At 39.6% G+C, this 16,251-nt stretch overlaps 1 protein-coding gene and 1 long non-coding RNA gene across 7 annotated transcripts in view; one reads left to right on the forward strand and one right to left on the reverse strand.

Moving 5' to 3' along the window:
- Nucleotides 1–16,251, reverse strand: part of LOC141277802 (putative protein FAM90A10) — a 112,617-nt gene that overhangs the window by 23,230 nt on the left and 73,136 nt on the right. For 2 of the 6 annotated variants that reach the window (XM_073799887.1, XM_073799885.1), the window contains one exon: nucleotides 872–1,050. The exons of 2 other annotated variants lie outside the window; for them this stretch is intronic. In XM_073799887.1, coding sequence (XP_073655988.1) covers nucleotides 872–886 — 15 coding nt within the window. In that variant the 5' untranslated portion in view covers nucleotides 887–1,050. Of the gene's footprint in view, nucleotides 1–871; nucleotides 2,370–16,251 lie in introns of those variants that run through there. 2 more of the 6 variants (XM_073799888.1, XM_073799886.1) reach the window with 2 other exon arrangements.
- Nucleotides 1–16,251, forward strand: part of LOC109551821 (uncharacterized) — a 40,443-nt gene that overhangs the window by 20,927 nt on the left and 3,265 nt on the right. The window contains exon 5 of the long non-coding RNA XR_012329652.1: nucleotides 9,759–10,909. This is a non-coding gene — a long non-coding RNA (uncharacterized lncRNA). The remainder of the gene's footprint in view (nucleotides 1–9,758; nucleotides 10,910–16,251) is intronic.

The raw sequence follows: 16,251 nt of genomic DNA on the forward strand, positions 1-16,251 counted from the left end.
AAGATTAAAAGAAAAGTGCATTTTCTCTCTCTTTTTTTTTTTTTGCAGTACGCAGGCCCCTCACTGCTGTGGCCTCTCCCGTTGCGGAGCACAGGCTCCGGACGCGCAGGTTCAGCGGCCATGGCTCACGGGCCCAGCCGCTCCGCGGCTTGTGGGATTTTCCAGGACCGGGGCACGAACCCATGCCCCCTGCATCGGCAGGGGGACTCTCAACCACTGCGCCACCAGGGAAGACCAAAAGTGCATTTTCTTAATCCTGGTGTGATAAATTGTTGCATTCAGATGTACATTAATCATTTCACTTTCCCCTTCTTTTTTTTTTTTTTTTTTTGGTACGCGGGCCTCTCACTGTTGTGGCCTCTCCTGTTGCGGAGCACAGGCTCCGGACGCGCAGGCTCAGCAGCCACGGCTCACGGGCCCAGCCGCTCCGCGGCATGTGGGATCCTCCCGGACCGGGGCACGAACCCGTGTCCCCTGCATCGGCAGGCAGACTCTCAACCACTGCGCCACCAGGGAAGCCCCCCTTCTTCACTAATAGCTCATCATCCAAAATTCTCTCTTAGGGAATTTTGGATATTAATGCCTTCCCATGTAGATCTTCCACAAAGGGAATCATTTCAATAGTTGGATGTCATTCTCCAGGCTCTGTAGGGAGCCTGGATGCAGACAATGGGGAAAAGGCTCTGCAACGCAGGGTAGGAGTATTCTAAAATGCTGACTTTGACTATCACAAGAAGGAAAAAAGTAAGTAGTTGAAAATGACCTTGCTAGGCACATAAGAAGTAGAGAGTTAAAGATCTGTAGGTTCTTAATCCATGACATTTCAGAAGGAAAAGCAGACAGAGCCTCTGACCCAGGACAGGACAGTTACCTGAGAAGCTGCCATTTCCTCCTCTCCTTCCTCCTGCTCTGGGTCGTTTTCTCATCGATATGATGTTGAGGAATCACATTGGGATCTTGAAAATATGCCTCAGTGCCGTCAGCACAGCTCCTTCACCTCTTCCCACAACACCAACAGGCTAAAGGACCTTGAAATGCTGAAACAGCAACCTGAAAAAGAGATTCAGGAACAATGAGCTCCTGCATGGAAACCAAACTGTGAGCTTTTTCTTTCCTGCCGACACATGCTCTCTCCTCACACAGATGCCCCAAAACTTCTGCTACAGCACAGAGTAAGTTGGCTACACTGACCTGCCCTTTCCAATCTCATGTAGAGCAGACACCAATGTCTCCTCAAAGGCAAAAGGACTGAAGACTGCAAACAACTATCACCAGGTACCAGTAGCCCTTGGGCTTGGGCTTAAACCGGGCCTAACCTTAGAATCACCTGGAGTTAAAACACTCGGATGCTCCCACCCAGATCAATAGACAGACTCTGTGGGGAGGGCACAGGTGATGTTATTTCTAAATACTCATCACGTAATACTAATGGGAAATTGCATGGGAACCACATAGCAAATGTTTCTTCTGAAGCTTTAAAGTGCGTACAAATTTGCGGGGAACCAGGCCCCACTCTAAGTTATGAAACTCCTGTAGGGCTCAAAAAACGACATCTTTTACGAGTTTTCTTGTTCATGCAGATGTTACTCCCTCAGACCCATATTCAGTAGCACTGAGATAAGAGATCAGGCATAGCACACCTGAGACCACTGAGTAGTGTGAAGGCTTCAGAGAATTTCCAGAAGTGCAGGTTCCCTGGGCCTGATTCCTAGGGGCCGAGTTCCTCCTGAAATAGGTGTTGTCTTGTTGTTGCCTATGGTAGATGCTGCTTGGTTGGTGGAAATCATGTGGTGGGTTTAGGGATGTGTGAGGGGTCACCCTTAGAAATCTTCCCAAAGGTACCCTTAGTCCTCAGGTCCTTTAGCCCCCTCTCCTCTCAGGGCCCACTTGACAGACAGGACTACCCAGGGACAGGGCAGGACCACCTGTCCTCAGGTGAGCTGAGACTCCATACCCCAAAAGATGCAGAGCACAAAGTTGTTTACATCACAGATCTGTTTGAAAATAAACGAAAGGCAGCAATGAAGGGTGGATTAACATTTTGGGTTGGGAATGACAAAAGACTTTGAAAATGATGCCATGAATGCATATTTAATGATTAGCAAAGGAAGTTGTGATCTATGTTAAGTAATAAAGCACATTATACCTGAATTAACAGATAAGATTTTTCATTCATTGTATGTTTGTCTATGTGTGTGTGTTATAAATTGTGGCGCCGCAGTTTGTTCTCCCCATCTTCCCTTACGTGTTTATACTTTCTCACATCTTTAATATATTTTTATTTATTTTGGCTGCACTGGATCTTAGTTGAGGCATGCAGGATCTTCGCTGCGGCATGTTTAGTTGCAGCATGCAGGATTTTTTTTTTTTTTTTTTTTTTTTAGTTGTGGCGTGTGGGCTTCTTAGTTGTGGCATGCATGTGGAATCTAGTTCCCCCACCAGGGATCAAACCCGGGCCCCCTGCATTGGGAGTGCGGAGTCTTACCCACTGGACCACCAGGGAAGTCCCTATACTTTCTCACATTTTAAAAAGCGCATTGATTAAGGTAAAAATTAGAGAAAAGCACATCCACTTTTTCAAATATTCTGAGAATTCTGAATCTTTTTAAAATTTTATTAAAAATTTCTTTTTAATTTTTATACTTTAAAGGTTACTTTTCATTTACAGTTACTATAAAATATTGGTTATTTTCCCCAATATGTATGTTGTACAATATGTCTTTCAGCTATCTTACAACGAATTGTTTGTATTTTCCACTCCCCAACTCCTATATTGCCCCTCCCCTCTCCTCACTGGTAACAAGTAGTTTGTTCGATATATCTCTGAGTTTGCTTTTTTTTTGTTATATTTACTAGTTTGTTTTATTTTTTAGATTCTACATATAGGTGATATCATACAGTATTTGACTTTCATTGACTTATTTCGCTTAGCATAATGCCCTCCAAGTCCATCTATGTTGCTACAAATGGCAAAATTTCATTTTTTCGTGACTGAATAGTATTGCATTGTACATATATACCACATCTGCTTTTTTTAATTTTTATTTTATATTGGAGTATAATTGATTTACAATGTTGTGTTAGTTTCAGGTGTACAGCCAAGTAATATATATATATATATTTTTTTCAAATTATTTACCTGTTTAGATTATTACAGAATATTGAGCAGAGTTCTCTGTGCTATACACTAGGTCCTTGTTGGTTATCTATGTAGGTATGTCAATCCCAAACTCTCAATTTATCCCCCCACACACACACCTTTCCCCTTTGGTAACCGAACAACTATATATGCCAATAAAATGAACAAAGTAGAAGAAATGGACAAATTCCTAGAACTGTACCATCTCCCAGGACTGAACCCAGAAGAAATAGAAAATATGAACAGAGCAATTGCCAGTAATGAAATAGAATCAGTACTAATTAAAAACAAAAACTCAACAAACAAAAGTGAAGGATCAGATGGCTTCAGAGTTGAATTCTACCAAACATTTAGAAAAAAGTTAACACATAACCTCAAACTATTCCAAAATATTGCAGAGGATTAGGTCAGCATCATCTTGATACCAAAATCAGACAAAAATATCACATAAAAAAAGAAAATTACTAGGCAATGTCACTGATGAACATACATGCAAAAATCCTCAAAAAGAATCAGCAAAATGAGTCCAACAATATATTAAAAGTATCATACACCATGGTCAAGTGGGATTAATCCCAGGGAGTCAAGGGTGGTTCAGTATCTTCATATCAATCCATGTGATAAACCACAGTAACAAATTGAAGAATAAAAATCATATGATAAAAAAAAATGATCATCTCAATAGATGCATAAAAAGCTTTTGAAAAAATTAAACATCAATTCATAATTAAAAGCTCTCCAGACACTGGGTATAGAGGATACATACCTCAGCATAATAAAGGCCATTTGGAGAAGGCAACAGCTAACATCATACTCAATGGTGAAAAACTGAAAGCATTTCCTTAAGGTCTGGGTCAAGACAGGAATGCCCACTCTTGCCACTTTAATTCAACATAGTATTGGAAATCCAGGCACACCAAATCAGACAAGAAAAAGAAATAAAAGCAAACCAAATTGGAAAGGAAGAAGTACAACTGTCACTGTCTGCAGATGACATAACACTGTACATAGAAAATCCTAAAGACGCCACCAAAAAACCACTAGAGCACATCAATGAATTCAGAAAAGTTGCAAGATACAAAATATACAGATCTGTTGCATTTCTATACACTGACAATGAACTATCAGCAAGAGAAATTAGAGAAACTGTACCATATGCAATAACATCACAAAGAGTAAAATACCTAGGAATAAACATACCTAAGCAGGTAAAAGACACATACTCAAAAAACTATCAGACATTGATAAAAGAAGTTAAAGGCAACACAAAAAGATGAAAAAATATACCATGCTCATGGTTTGGAAGAATTAATACTTTTAAAATGACCATACTACCATATATATATGGTATATCTCACATGCTCTTTCATTTCATGTAGCTATTCCTACAACTCCAGGCTGTTTGTTTCCAGGAAAATATATTATTTCAGATACCTATTTGCACACTCAAGACTCCTCTGTAATCCCAGACTATTTAAGAGACTTCTGCTTGACACTGCCTAGATTCTGAAGCTCCACTACAAGCATTAATAAAATTATATTTACATAGGTATTTATATGATAATCAAACAATAATGCATTTACGGGCTTCCCTCGTGGCGCAGTGGTTGAGAGTCCACTTACCTATGCAGGGAACACAGGTTCGTGCCCTGGTCTTGGAAGATCCCACCTGCCGCGGAGTGGCTGGGCCCGTGAGCCATGGCCGCTGAGCCTGCGCGTCCGGAGCCTGTGCTCCGCAACGGGAGAGGCCACAACAGTGAGAGGCCCGCGTACCGCAAAAAAAAAAGCAGCATTTACAATTGTACTATGATTTATTGCTTCTTTTGGAGCATAAAATTGTCTTATTTGCCACTCTCTTGTAAATGACTTTGTAAATTATACTTAGGACTTAGAGAGGAATGAATATACAAAAAACTGATCAATGTGCAAATATCATCAATTTACATATATCTCACAAGATTAGGAAATTCTCCCATTATTATCAAAGAAAAACAAAGCCTGGATACTCTGCAGTCATGAATCAAGAGAATGCAGGGGACTAGAGGTAAGAAACAGACAGTAACCAACGCAGCAGAGTTCACCATTCACCAGCTGGGATTACTAAAAGGAGCCAAACAAATGTGAAATATGGAAGAGAGGGTTACAAAGACACAAAAGTGCTCACCAAGACAAGGACGCTTTGGGTGGCTCTAGATTCAGGGGAGGATCTAGAGGAGTTAATAGTCCTATGGATGTGTTGAATCTGCTGCCTGTGCCTATTCAAGGTGAAAACCATAGAGACATGGATCAGATCATGAGCAGCAAACATGAAACATCAGGGAATATGTAATAACAGTCCTACAGTCAGTAAGATGGTGATTCTGTTATGAAATAAATCATAACCAAATCCCAAATCCTTTTTCTGTTGACAAACCTAGCGTACTTAATTACTATGATATACTTACAGATCTAGTTAGCTGTGTTTTTCCAATAGTTTAGATATATATTTATCTGTTTTCCTAACTTGTTATTATAGTTTAAGTTGGTGGTAATTATTGTTTTAGTACTGACAAGTTTCCAGTTCAGTATAAAGATTTATTAATAGGCCAATATCAATTATGCAAAGGATGCAGTGATCTTAATATAGATACTCTCATTGTAATACTACAGAAACCTGCAATATGACAAAGTTGGATTTAATACATGCAAGACAGGCTCAATATTAGGATGGCAACAAAGAGAGTCATATGTTTCTGTGCCTGAACAAAATGGAATACCACCCATCACAGGAATTGTTGAATAGCATCATAGTGTGCCTTAAAGTAGGTGTTATGAGTCACTAATATTAATAAAATTGTGTAGGTTAAAAAAATTTTACGAATTTCACATATTATCATCAATTTATTAATATGTAAGTGAAGTAAAACTATTAGCAGTGAAGATAGATACACCTTGTTATTTTAACATACAAGATAGTTATGTAAAAATGGAATCTCTCATGTGTGAAATCTTGTGCATTTTATTAAATTTAAATCATACATTTTTATTGATAGAACATTTTTGAAACAGAGGAAATATCACAAGATACATTTGAGACTGACTTCTGTTCTCTGAAACACATTATTATACATTTATATTTCCTTAAGGACGAATTCCTTTTCTTCAAGAGGGAAGACCATCTCATCAAAACACACAGACCACTGACGATGGCAGCAGAAAAAAGTTTCTGTCTCCATTAAGTACTTCATACACCCTGAGTTAGAGAACATATTTCTCTTCCAGCAACTGCCATTTGGATACAACATTCTGTGCAGGACTAAATGACTTACATACATTTCTCTTAGTCTTTATTATCAGCATGTGGTGTTACAGGCTCATACCTGCAGTAATCCTGAACATTTAGTCTCTGATTCCAGTCATTAATATGAACAACAGATTGGTTTCTGCACTTAAGAGTATATTAAAAGTCAGGTTGCAGTATTACTTGGATTCAGCACCAAGAATCAAGGTCATTGTGAATTACACTAAATTACATTAGAAGCCGTAACAGATTGATGGAGGAACTATAATCCCAGTCTCTCTTTACTAGTTCAGCTCAAGCTTCAGAATTATTTCAACTTCCTGTATGGCTTTGGCACTGGACCAGAATCAAACCCTGAAGAATCACTTTTTCTGGAATAAATATTTACTTAAATACCTGATACCCTCCCATAGACAGTCATCCTTTCAGATTGAAAGAAAAAATTGTCACCTGACTCCTTTCTGCTGTCAGGGTGGTGGGCTCAGTGTGATTGTCAAGACAGCCAGTACCCATATTGGAGGGAAGCAGTCATAAACCTAGGTGTAGGTTTGTGATTCTCTGGCCTCATCTCCCCTCACAACTGCAAGTATCTTTTCACCTGTAGGTGCAATAAGAGATCAGTTTTGGGGAACAGAGGATATTTGTGAAAAACTTTATCCCAGTGGTTAATTACCAAAAAAACCCTACAAACTACAAGTTATTTCCAAGGAGATCATTGAAGAGTTTTGAGAGACTGCTTTTTGTTTTGTTTTATGTTATCCCAAACGTAAAAGTCAGACAGAGTCTCATGTGAAAGAAGCAGGAAATACTGAGTAGGCTGTGGAAACTGGGAATACACAAGAGCCTGAAAGATCTTACAGAGCCTATAAATAATGCTTGAATCAAAAGTTTGGTGGCAGGCTTCCCTGGTGGCGCAGTGGTTAAGAATCCGCCTGCCAATGCAGGGGACATGGGTTCGAGCCCTTGTCCGGGAAGATCCCACATGCCACAGGGCAGCTAAGCCCGGTGCCACAACTACTGAGCCTGTGCACCTATAGCCCATGCTCCGCAACAATAGAAGCCACTACAATAAGAAGCCTGTGCACCACAATGAAGAGTAACCCCCGCTCACCGCAACTAGAGAAAGCCCATGCACAGCAATGAAGCCCCAATGCAGCCATAAATAAATAAATAAATAAATAAATAAATTTATTAAAAAAGAAAAGTTTGGTTGCACATCACGGGGAAACAAAACCAACCTGAAAAAGCTCCCAATGGTCAAATGTAGATGAACTTGAACAACAAAATAAAGAGCATGGAACTGAATGATAATAACAAAATATTCAATAAATACACAGGATTCCATATCAATGTTAAAAATATAATTATAGAAATAAATGGAGAAAAGGAATATATTCTGTACATAAGGATAATGAATAATATAAGGAGTTATTCCTCTTTTAAAGTGGGGAAGATTATTTTATCCCCTCAGCCCCTCCTTGCATATGAGATGCACTTAGTGATTGCCCTACAAAAAATAGAGTATGGAAAAGAAAAACACAGTAACTTCACAATGGAGAAAACTCGCAAATACTTTAAACAAGTGATGGACCACCTTAATAAACCATGTCAATTACCAAATGATATGACATGATGAGATGTGGAATCTTTCTTGAAAATTACTCATTTATTCTAATCATGAGGAGCACATAATACAAACTCAGCTTTAGGGATAGTCTAAGCAGTGTCTCATCAGTATTCCTCAAACTCATGAAGGTCATGAAAAATAAGGGAAGACTAAGAGGGTCTTAGAGCACAAGAGACAGGGAACATATGATGACTATATGTACCTAATGTGCTCGACCGGGTCCTGGAAGAGAAGAATGACATAGGGTCAAAACTGGTGAGATGCAAATAAAGTCTGGAATTCAGCCAACAGTAATGTACCCGTGGAAATTTCCTAGTTTTCACAAATGCAGCATGGCAATGTACAACGGTAACTATAGAGAAAACTGGATGAAAACATATTTGAGACCTCTCTGTATTATCTTTGAAGATTTTCTACAATTCTAAAATTATTTCATAACAAAATATTGACTTATAATTATATAAAAGTTTATAATTGAATTACAAATAGTTATGTTAACTGATTACCTCTTTGAGTTTATACCCTTTTTTATTTTCTAAGGAAGGCATTTTAACTCTTCTTGATTTCGAAAATAATCAAACTATTAAACAAAATAGATTCATATATTTTGCCTTCTATGTTGTTCCAAATTTAACGAAAAGATCCTCTATAAATGTGTTTTTCTAAGGTCAGAAATGCAGGAGTTCCTCTTGAAACCTTTCTTTGTCAATAAAGGGGGTATCACAGGAAAGTCTTCTTTGTGCAGATTATAAGAGCTCATTTTTCATGTACACCAAATCTCTAATCAGTTGTTGCCTCCCACATGCTGTTTCCTTAAAATCCAGTTGAAACATCTTCCTGTGTTCTTTGCAGTGACCCTACAGCTCATTATTCCAGTGTTTACTGGAAATTTTTCAGTAAATTAATCTATCTCAACAAGCATGATATTTCAAAGGTCCACAGTTTATGACAGCCAGAAGACATAAACCTAGGCCCCCCAAAATAATTTTCATTGAAGCAGAGCTTCCCAGACCACATTTTAAAGCCAAGCTTCCTCCTTCACCTTTGGACATCACACCTGTGCCATCTGCTTTATTCATTCCCTACCAGAGGGTATGACTGTTATCTCCTTTTCTTCACATCCCCGCTCTTTCCTTTGCTCAAAAAAGGTGACCAGGTTCAGCTTAGAGACAGCAAGACCTATTTATTTATAAAAGGAACATGACTCATGCCGGGGATTCTACAATTTCCAATCCAGTACTGTGTTCAGCAGAGAAGAGAGGACACTATATGTTATAGAAAATGATTTCACCAAATAGTATTTCCTGACAGCCCCTTTAAAATACATAGGAAGAATTTCTAATTTGCAGATTTTGAGGCCAAAATGTGATGTTCTCTTTCCCTGTTTTCACCTGCCCTTCCACCTCACAGTCAACCACTAATTATGCTATAGCAATGGGGAATGTGGTTTGCAAGGACCTGACCCGACCACACAGACTCTATTACCTTTTCTTGAACCAAAGGTTGGACTCAACTCTCACACCACAAATATACCTGAGAGCCCTCTTGCTTAACTCTGGTTTCGCCCTGGAATTGCCTGAAGCATGCAGTTTAAAAAAATTTATTGTAATCTATATAAATTATGCTGTTCACCTGAAACTATGTTGTACACCTGAATCAAATATAATATTGTAGGTCAATTATACTTTTGTTTTTTTTTAATGTGCTCTCAGGCAGAACCTGTGAAGGAGGACTTCCCAGGTGGCTCAGTGGTTACAAATCCGCCTGCCAATGCAGGGGACATGGGTTTGAGCCCTGGTCCGGGAAGATCCTACATGCTGTGGAGCAACTAAGCCTGGGCACCACAACTACTGAGCCTGCGCTCTAGAACCCGTGAGCCACAACTACTGAGCCCACATGCCACAACTACTGAAGCCTGCACACCTAGACCCCAAGCTCTGCAACAAGAGAAGCCACCACACTGAGAAGCCCGCGCACCACAACGAAGTATAGCCCCCGCTCACCGCAACTAGAGAAAGCCTACACACAGCAACAAAGACCCAAATGCAGCCAAAAATCTAATTAATTAATTAACTAATTAAAAAAAAAGAATCTTTGAAGGAGGTCACAGGTGATACTGGTTATTATAACTCACCATGTCATCTTTATTGTAAGCCTAGAGTGATAAGCATTTATGTAAATTCTGCCTCTCAAATTTGAATATGCACACAAAGTATTCCAGGACCCATGGAAGAAACTGTCATTCTGCAGGTTTGGAGTGGGGCCCAGGAACTGGCATCTTTATCAAGTTTCTTCTTTGTGCCAATGCTGCTCCCCCAGACCAGTTTTTAGTAGCACTACACACTTGCAGTACTTAATAACCATGAGGATGCAGATACTGGGACTCACCTTTCTGTCTCTTGTTCTGTTTCCCTATCATTGATTTTAAAAAGCGTTTGCATGCAATAGAAGCTAACTATAGATGGTGGAGGAATACAGAATGGAAGAGTATCTTAGAAGTTCAGAGATGTTTCATTGTTTTGTGCTTACTTTCACTTTTTTTCCTAATAGGGTAAAGGTTTATGTTTATTAGTAAAAGTCAATCAGTTTTCCTAACTGGATATATTTTTAATTCTCCAATCAGCAATACAGAAGATTAATTGCTCTTCCTTCTCACTAAAATTTGATGATCCCAATTTGTGTTTTATTTATTTAATTTAGGCATCTAGAAATTTGAGGTGCCATCTATTGCTTCCCTGGTGTCCAGCATAAAGAAATGTGATATATGACTGTGGGGCAACCATACCAGGGTTATGAGAGAACAGAAATGTGTAAAGTGCCTGCATGTGGCCAACACCAGAGAGAAGAAGTGAAAAAAGTAAAGGTAACTCATAAATATTCTCACCCATTTTTTCAGCTGTGAACATCTACCTATGCACTGTGTACATAACACCAAATGTACATCTTTTCTATGCATATGCATAAGTCCGTTCTTGGTATAACTGAAAACAAACCACTAGCTACAGAAAAACACACGATTATATTTTACTTATACCAAGGTTAAAAGTGAGCATAAACTGCTACCCAAGTCCATTGTATCAATTAGCACAACTGAAAAAAGTCCTCTTCCCATTCCAGGCAAGATTGGTAAAAAGACAGTATGGGCTATGAAAAAAATCAGAACTTCTAGCCTAAAAACCAAATAAATTGTTTGAAAAAGAAATGCTCACTGCCTCTGACTGATAAACTTTTCCCCCAACTAAGTGACACCTGGTACAGATCCCAGAGCACATGACAAGGCCATCACTCTGTTGAGAGGAAGTGAGGATGCTCCCTGCCACCTGTGGGTCAGCTTCCCTGGAAGGTCACTCATTTACAGTAGATATATTTTATGTTGCTGGTATATACCTGGCACCTAGGTTTCTGTGAAACCACAGCACATACCATGCTGACCTGCCTATTACAGTGTCCGGAAGTCTTCCTCATCTCCACATCTAGTCTGCCACGGGACATTTCAAGCTATGTTCACAAAGATTGTTTCATTCCACACCCCATCTCCATCAAACTGCCACTGATCTAAGCCTGGAAAAATGTCATAATCTCTGTCTACTAATAGCATCCAGTCCTTAGTACTGCCCAGGAAATATTTTAAATCACTAGGACAGAATTAGATTTCCTGGATTCTCAGAAACCCAGCACACTTGCCAAGTCTCCATCTCTGTCATTTGTACATCCGAACACACCACCACCAGCTGCCTAAGACCTTGGGGTGAATATGTGGAGCTTTCTTGCTACATTCCTTTCCTCCCTACATTTCCAAGGAACTCTCCATATGTACTTTCAACAAGTCTTATGTAACTCTCTCTAAAAAAAAAACCCAACCAAACAAACAAAAAAACACCACTGTCCTATTTTATCAGTCTTTACAAGTCTCCTAGTGCTAACTGCCCGAGTTAAAACTCTGGTCCATTGAAGCTGCTCCACTTTTATCACAATTAGGTGATCATAATGCTGTATTTGAATCGTATAAGTGACCTCAAATTGATCACTTAAATTTCTCATTGCTTTCGAAATTTTTAAAGTACACATCAAAAACTACCAGGGCCTGCATGGATGACTGGGGGTGAGGAGAGCAGCGGGAACCCTGTGTCCATAATGAAAGCAAAGAAGGACAGTGACTGTGATTCATATGTAGCAAGGATGACAATGATAAAAAACAAACTGGAAATAATCAGGAAATGAAACAAGTAGATTTTTCTCCTAAACTTAGGGTGTGTCAGTTGTGCAGTCAGAGAACAGGTGTCCTCTCACCACATGCGAAATCATGCAATTCTTCATCTTGTACATTTTCTGTCTTTTAGATCATGCTACAGCATCATTCAAATTGGAATATTTTTCTCCTAATTTTACAAAATCTATTAAACACCCATCACAGTCACGTGTGTTTGTTCATGCCTAAACAACCCCATGACTTATGAATTCTCCAAATTTTCACCTGATCTAATTTTTACAGTAAAGTGATTAACTTTGATAATGTTACATAGAAGAGGTGGAAGAAACAATAACTGAAGAAAAGCCATCTTACTGTTCCTCTCCAATTGAGAATAAACTGTATTAATTAAACAAAATCAACTTAATATGCTCACTGAAGAATTACTCTCATCTTTAATTTCTGAACATGAAAAATTTAATGAAAACCATCCTAAAAATGCCCCAGCATAAAATAAAAGCAATAGTCATGAATTTTGGACCAAATAAAACTCATAAGCTAGATTTTTCATGACTAAAGGCAAGTAAAAAAGATGGTTTTGTAAAGGGAAGAGCTAAATTGGACTCCACGTTCCATCTGTTTCTTTGACTTTAATCTTTGCTTTTCATTGCTTTTGTTATTCTAATCATACATAATGGCCTGCCTCAGGGAACCCTGCCCTTCTGCCAGAATGTTAAAGTGCCTCAGTTCAGCTTACAGGTAGACAATCTGACCCTGTCCACCTGTGGATGGCTGCAAGAAAGAAGAAATTAACACATCCCCTCCCCAAGGCTGGCCATTCCAGGGGATATTTGCAAAGCTTATGGCCTTTTCACTTTACTTCCTCATCTCCTCTCCCTCTCTGTGCTATAAAAGAAACGGGCATGCAAACCCCGCCCCCCCGCCCCCCCCCCCGCCCCCCCCCCCCCCCCCCCCGCCAGTTAAGATGGTTTTTGAGAGACACTAATCTGCCATCTTCTCGGTCAGCTGGCTTTCCGAATAAAGTATTCCTTTGCCTCAACACCTCGTCTCCGATTCATTGGCCTGTCGTGCGGCAAGCAGAGCGAGCTTGAGCTGGGTAAAAAATTTGGCTTAGCCAGCCAGGAGCCTTGCTGCTCGTGGCTAGCCGCCCTGGTCAGGGAATACTGGGGCAAGGCCCTAGCAGCTGCCGGGACCATTAGTCCTGAGGATCTTCCCGTCAAAGTCGCCTGAAGCGACACCGGCTACCCCAGCACTTGGCAGTCGAGGCAAGGAACCGACCAACTTCAGTTTGGTGCTACGAGTTGATGGACTCGATTCGATTCTGAAACTTCGGTTCCAATTTGGGGAACTTTGGTTCCATTTGGGGAACTTCGATTCCAATTTGGGGAACTTCGGTTTCATTTAGGGCTATGAGTCGACAGACTCTGATTCTGGAGGGTAAGTCGCTCCGGCGTGCACACCAGGAACATATTCCCCCCCAGTCTGGGCTTGTCCTTTACGGGACAAGCCAATCTGGCTGGAATACCCTGTTAGCGGGGGCAATTGTTGTTGAACTCTACCTGATTCCGGGAATCGGTTCAGTGGGAAAAAGTTCTTTGGTTTTGTACGGTTAAGTCTACCTGATCTGGGAACTAGTTCATTGGTTTTGTCGTGGTTTTGTGTGCATCGATGCTAGAATTTGTGCCTTTTGTATTGGAATTTGCGTCTTTTGTGTCTTGGTGTTATCAAACTTTTAGAAGTGGAAAACACTCCATGTATCCCAAAGGAGAGCACTTTGGGGAATATATTAAATGGGCAAAACATAGCGGTGATTCTATGACTAAAAAAGACATGATAGATATACTATTGTAATAGGATGTGGACCCAGTATATCTTACGATCAGAAAAATGATGGCCTCTGAATGGCTCACTCGCAGTTAGAAATGTTCTGCAAAAGAGGAGGGAATTATGGTTTTCTCAGGGTATATGCCCAGTAGTGGGATTGCTGGGCCATATGGTAGTTCTATTTTTAGTTTTTTAAGGAACCGCCATATTGTTCTCCAGTGACATGTACACACCACCAAATGTAAAATAGATAGCTAGTGGGAAGCAGCCGCATAGCACAGGGACATCATCTTGGTGCTTTGTGACCACCTAGAAGGGTGGGATAGGGGAGGGTGGGAGGGAAACGCAAGAGGGAGGGCACATGGGGATATATGTATACGTATAGCTGATTCACTGTCACACAGCAGCAACTAACACAACAATGTAAAGCAATTATACCTCAATAAAGATGTTTAAAAAAGAGCAGGGAAAAGAGATGAGATTCCATATGTAGGAGCATTTATGCTATTGCATCAGGAGGAAAAGGAGTCAGAGGGCTGCCATCTTATGGTGCAGCAGTCTGAAGGGAAACCCAAGTGGAAATCTGTTCTACAAAGGAAGAGGAAAAAAATGAGAGTGGGGACATGTTATTTCAAAACTTACACCCTCCTCCAGCCTATCCAGCTCCTTCAATGGCCGAGCAGGCTGCACCAGCAGTAGTTCCAACTGCTCCCCTCCCATGCCACCAACATATACACTGCCTCCTGTTTCCCCTACCCATGGGGATCAAATAGAAGTTTCTATGGTAAACCCCAGGGCACAGGGACCTGGTTTAGTATCACCATCTAAGACCCAACCGGGCACCCAATTTGGACCGGGAGCCACTTCTAGAGCAGAGCAATTTCCCTCGCCCCGATATCCTGTAAAAGGCCAGGACTCAAGTTCAATTTCCCTTGTACTTGAGGCGTCTGATTCTGATTTCCCCACAGGAGCCCCAGGTACCATTGACAGTGGGGAGGAAGTTGGTTGATTTTCTAATAAACACGGGTGATCTTAAGAGGCTTGTAAATATTAAACAAAGGGAAAACAAAAGTCATCCTAGGAGAAACTTGCCTGTATCTTTGAGATACAAATGTCCTATCCGGTCTTCTCAAAAACCCTTCTCTCTGCCATCTTTTTAAAATGCAAATTTTGAAAAAGAGGGTACAGCAATTTAGAACTTGACTTGTTTTCCATAATTATTAGTAGAAAGGGTTTAGCCATCTAGACAAGAGCTTGATTTGTTCCATCTGCCAGAAACCCAACTTTAATCCAAACTCTTTTGTAAACTGATGGGTTTTACATTGCTGTACCTCACTCAGGGCTGAACTTTTGAAATGAGAACTATGATGTCTCTGTTTGTACGTGTATTTGTCTTTAGATAACATTGCTGAGGTTAATCTGTAAATTAGCTCTATTTAATTGGCTTAAAGAAAAGTAATTGCTTACAAACCAAACAATTCTACCTACAAGAGAAATTAAGCTAAATGAGTTTCAGGTACACGTGAACTGGGAAATATCTAGTATTAAGTAAATGCCTGGTATTAATGTTTAAGTTTGTTGATCTAATTAATATAGACATGTCTTTAGAGCCACCAACATTAAGTATAGTACTTTCACTGCACCTAGATTTAAAAAAAGTTAAATGAAATCTTGTTATATCTGTTGCAAATTTGTCAGCAAGAAACATAACTTGATATGATGAAATTTTAAATGTAAATGACATAAGAGCTTTTAGGTAAACTATAAAAATAATTATGTTCTAAAAATCATCTAAATAGTTTCTCCAGATTCTGGTAACTATTACTTGCCTCTTGGTTGTCACTAGAAATTAAGGTTTTTAAGAGTCAGGGATTCTAATTTAAATATATAATTAAAGCAACTGAAAATAATAAAACATTTCAGTATGGTAAAATGTGTGTTTTCAGTAAAGATGGTATGAGGAATGGAATTACATTTTACTGGAAAGTTTTATACATGGTCAGGATTAACTAAATTTAGATTGAAGTTAACTAAGTAAATCAATTTTGTTAAGTAAGCTAATACAAGACTGGAATTTGATCTCTCTGTTAGAAGTACTCCTTTTGATAACAGATTATAAGTTTCTATGCCCTTAGGTGATCCATATTTGTTTTCTTTTAATCATTTTGTGA

This window comes from Tursiops truncatus, chromosome 2 (assembly GCF_011762595.2).
Source record: "Tursiops truncatus isolate mTurTru1 chromosome 2, mTurTru1.mat.Y, whole genome shotgun sequence".
In the NCBI taxonomy this organism is placed as follows: domain Eukaryota; kingdom Metazoa; phylum Chordata; class Mammalia; order Artiodactyla; family Delphinidae; genus Tursiops; species Tursiops truncatus.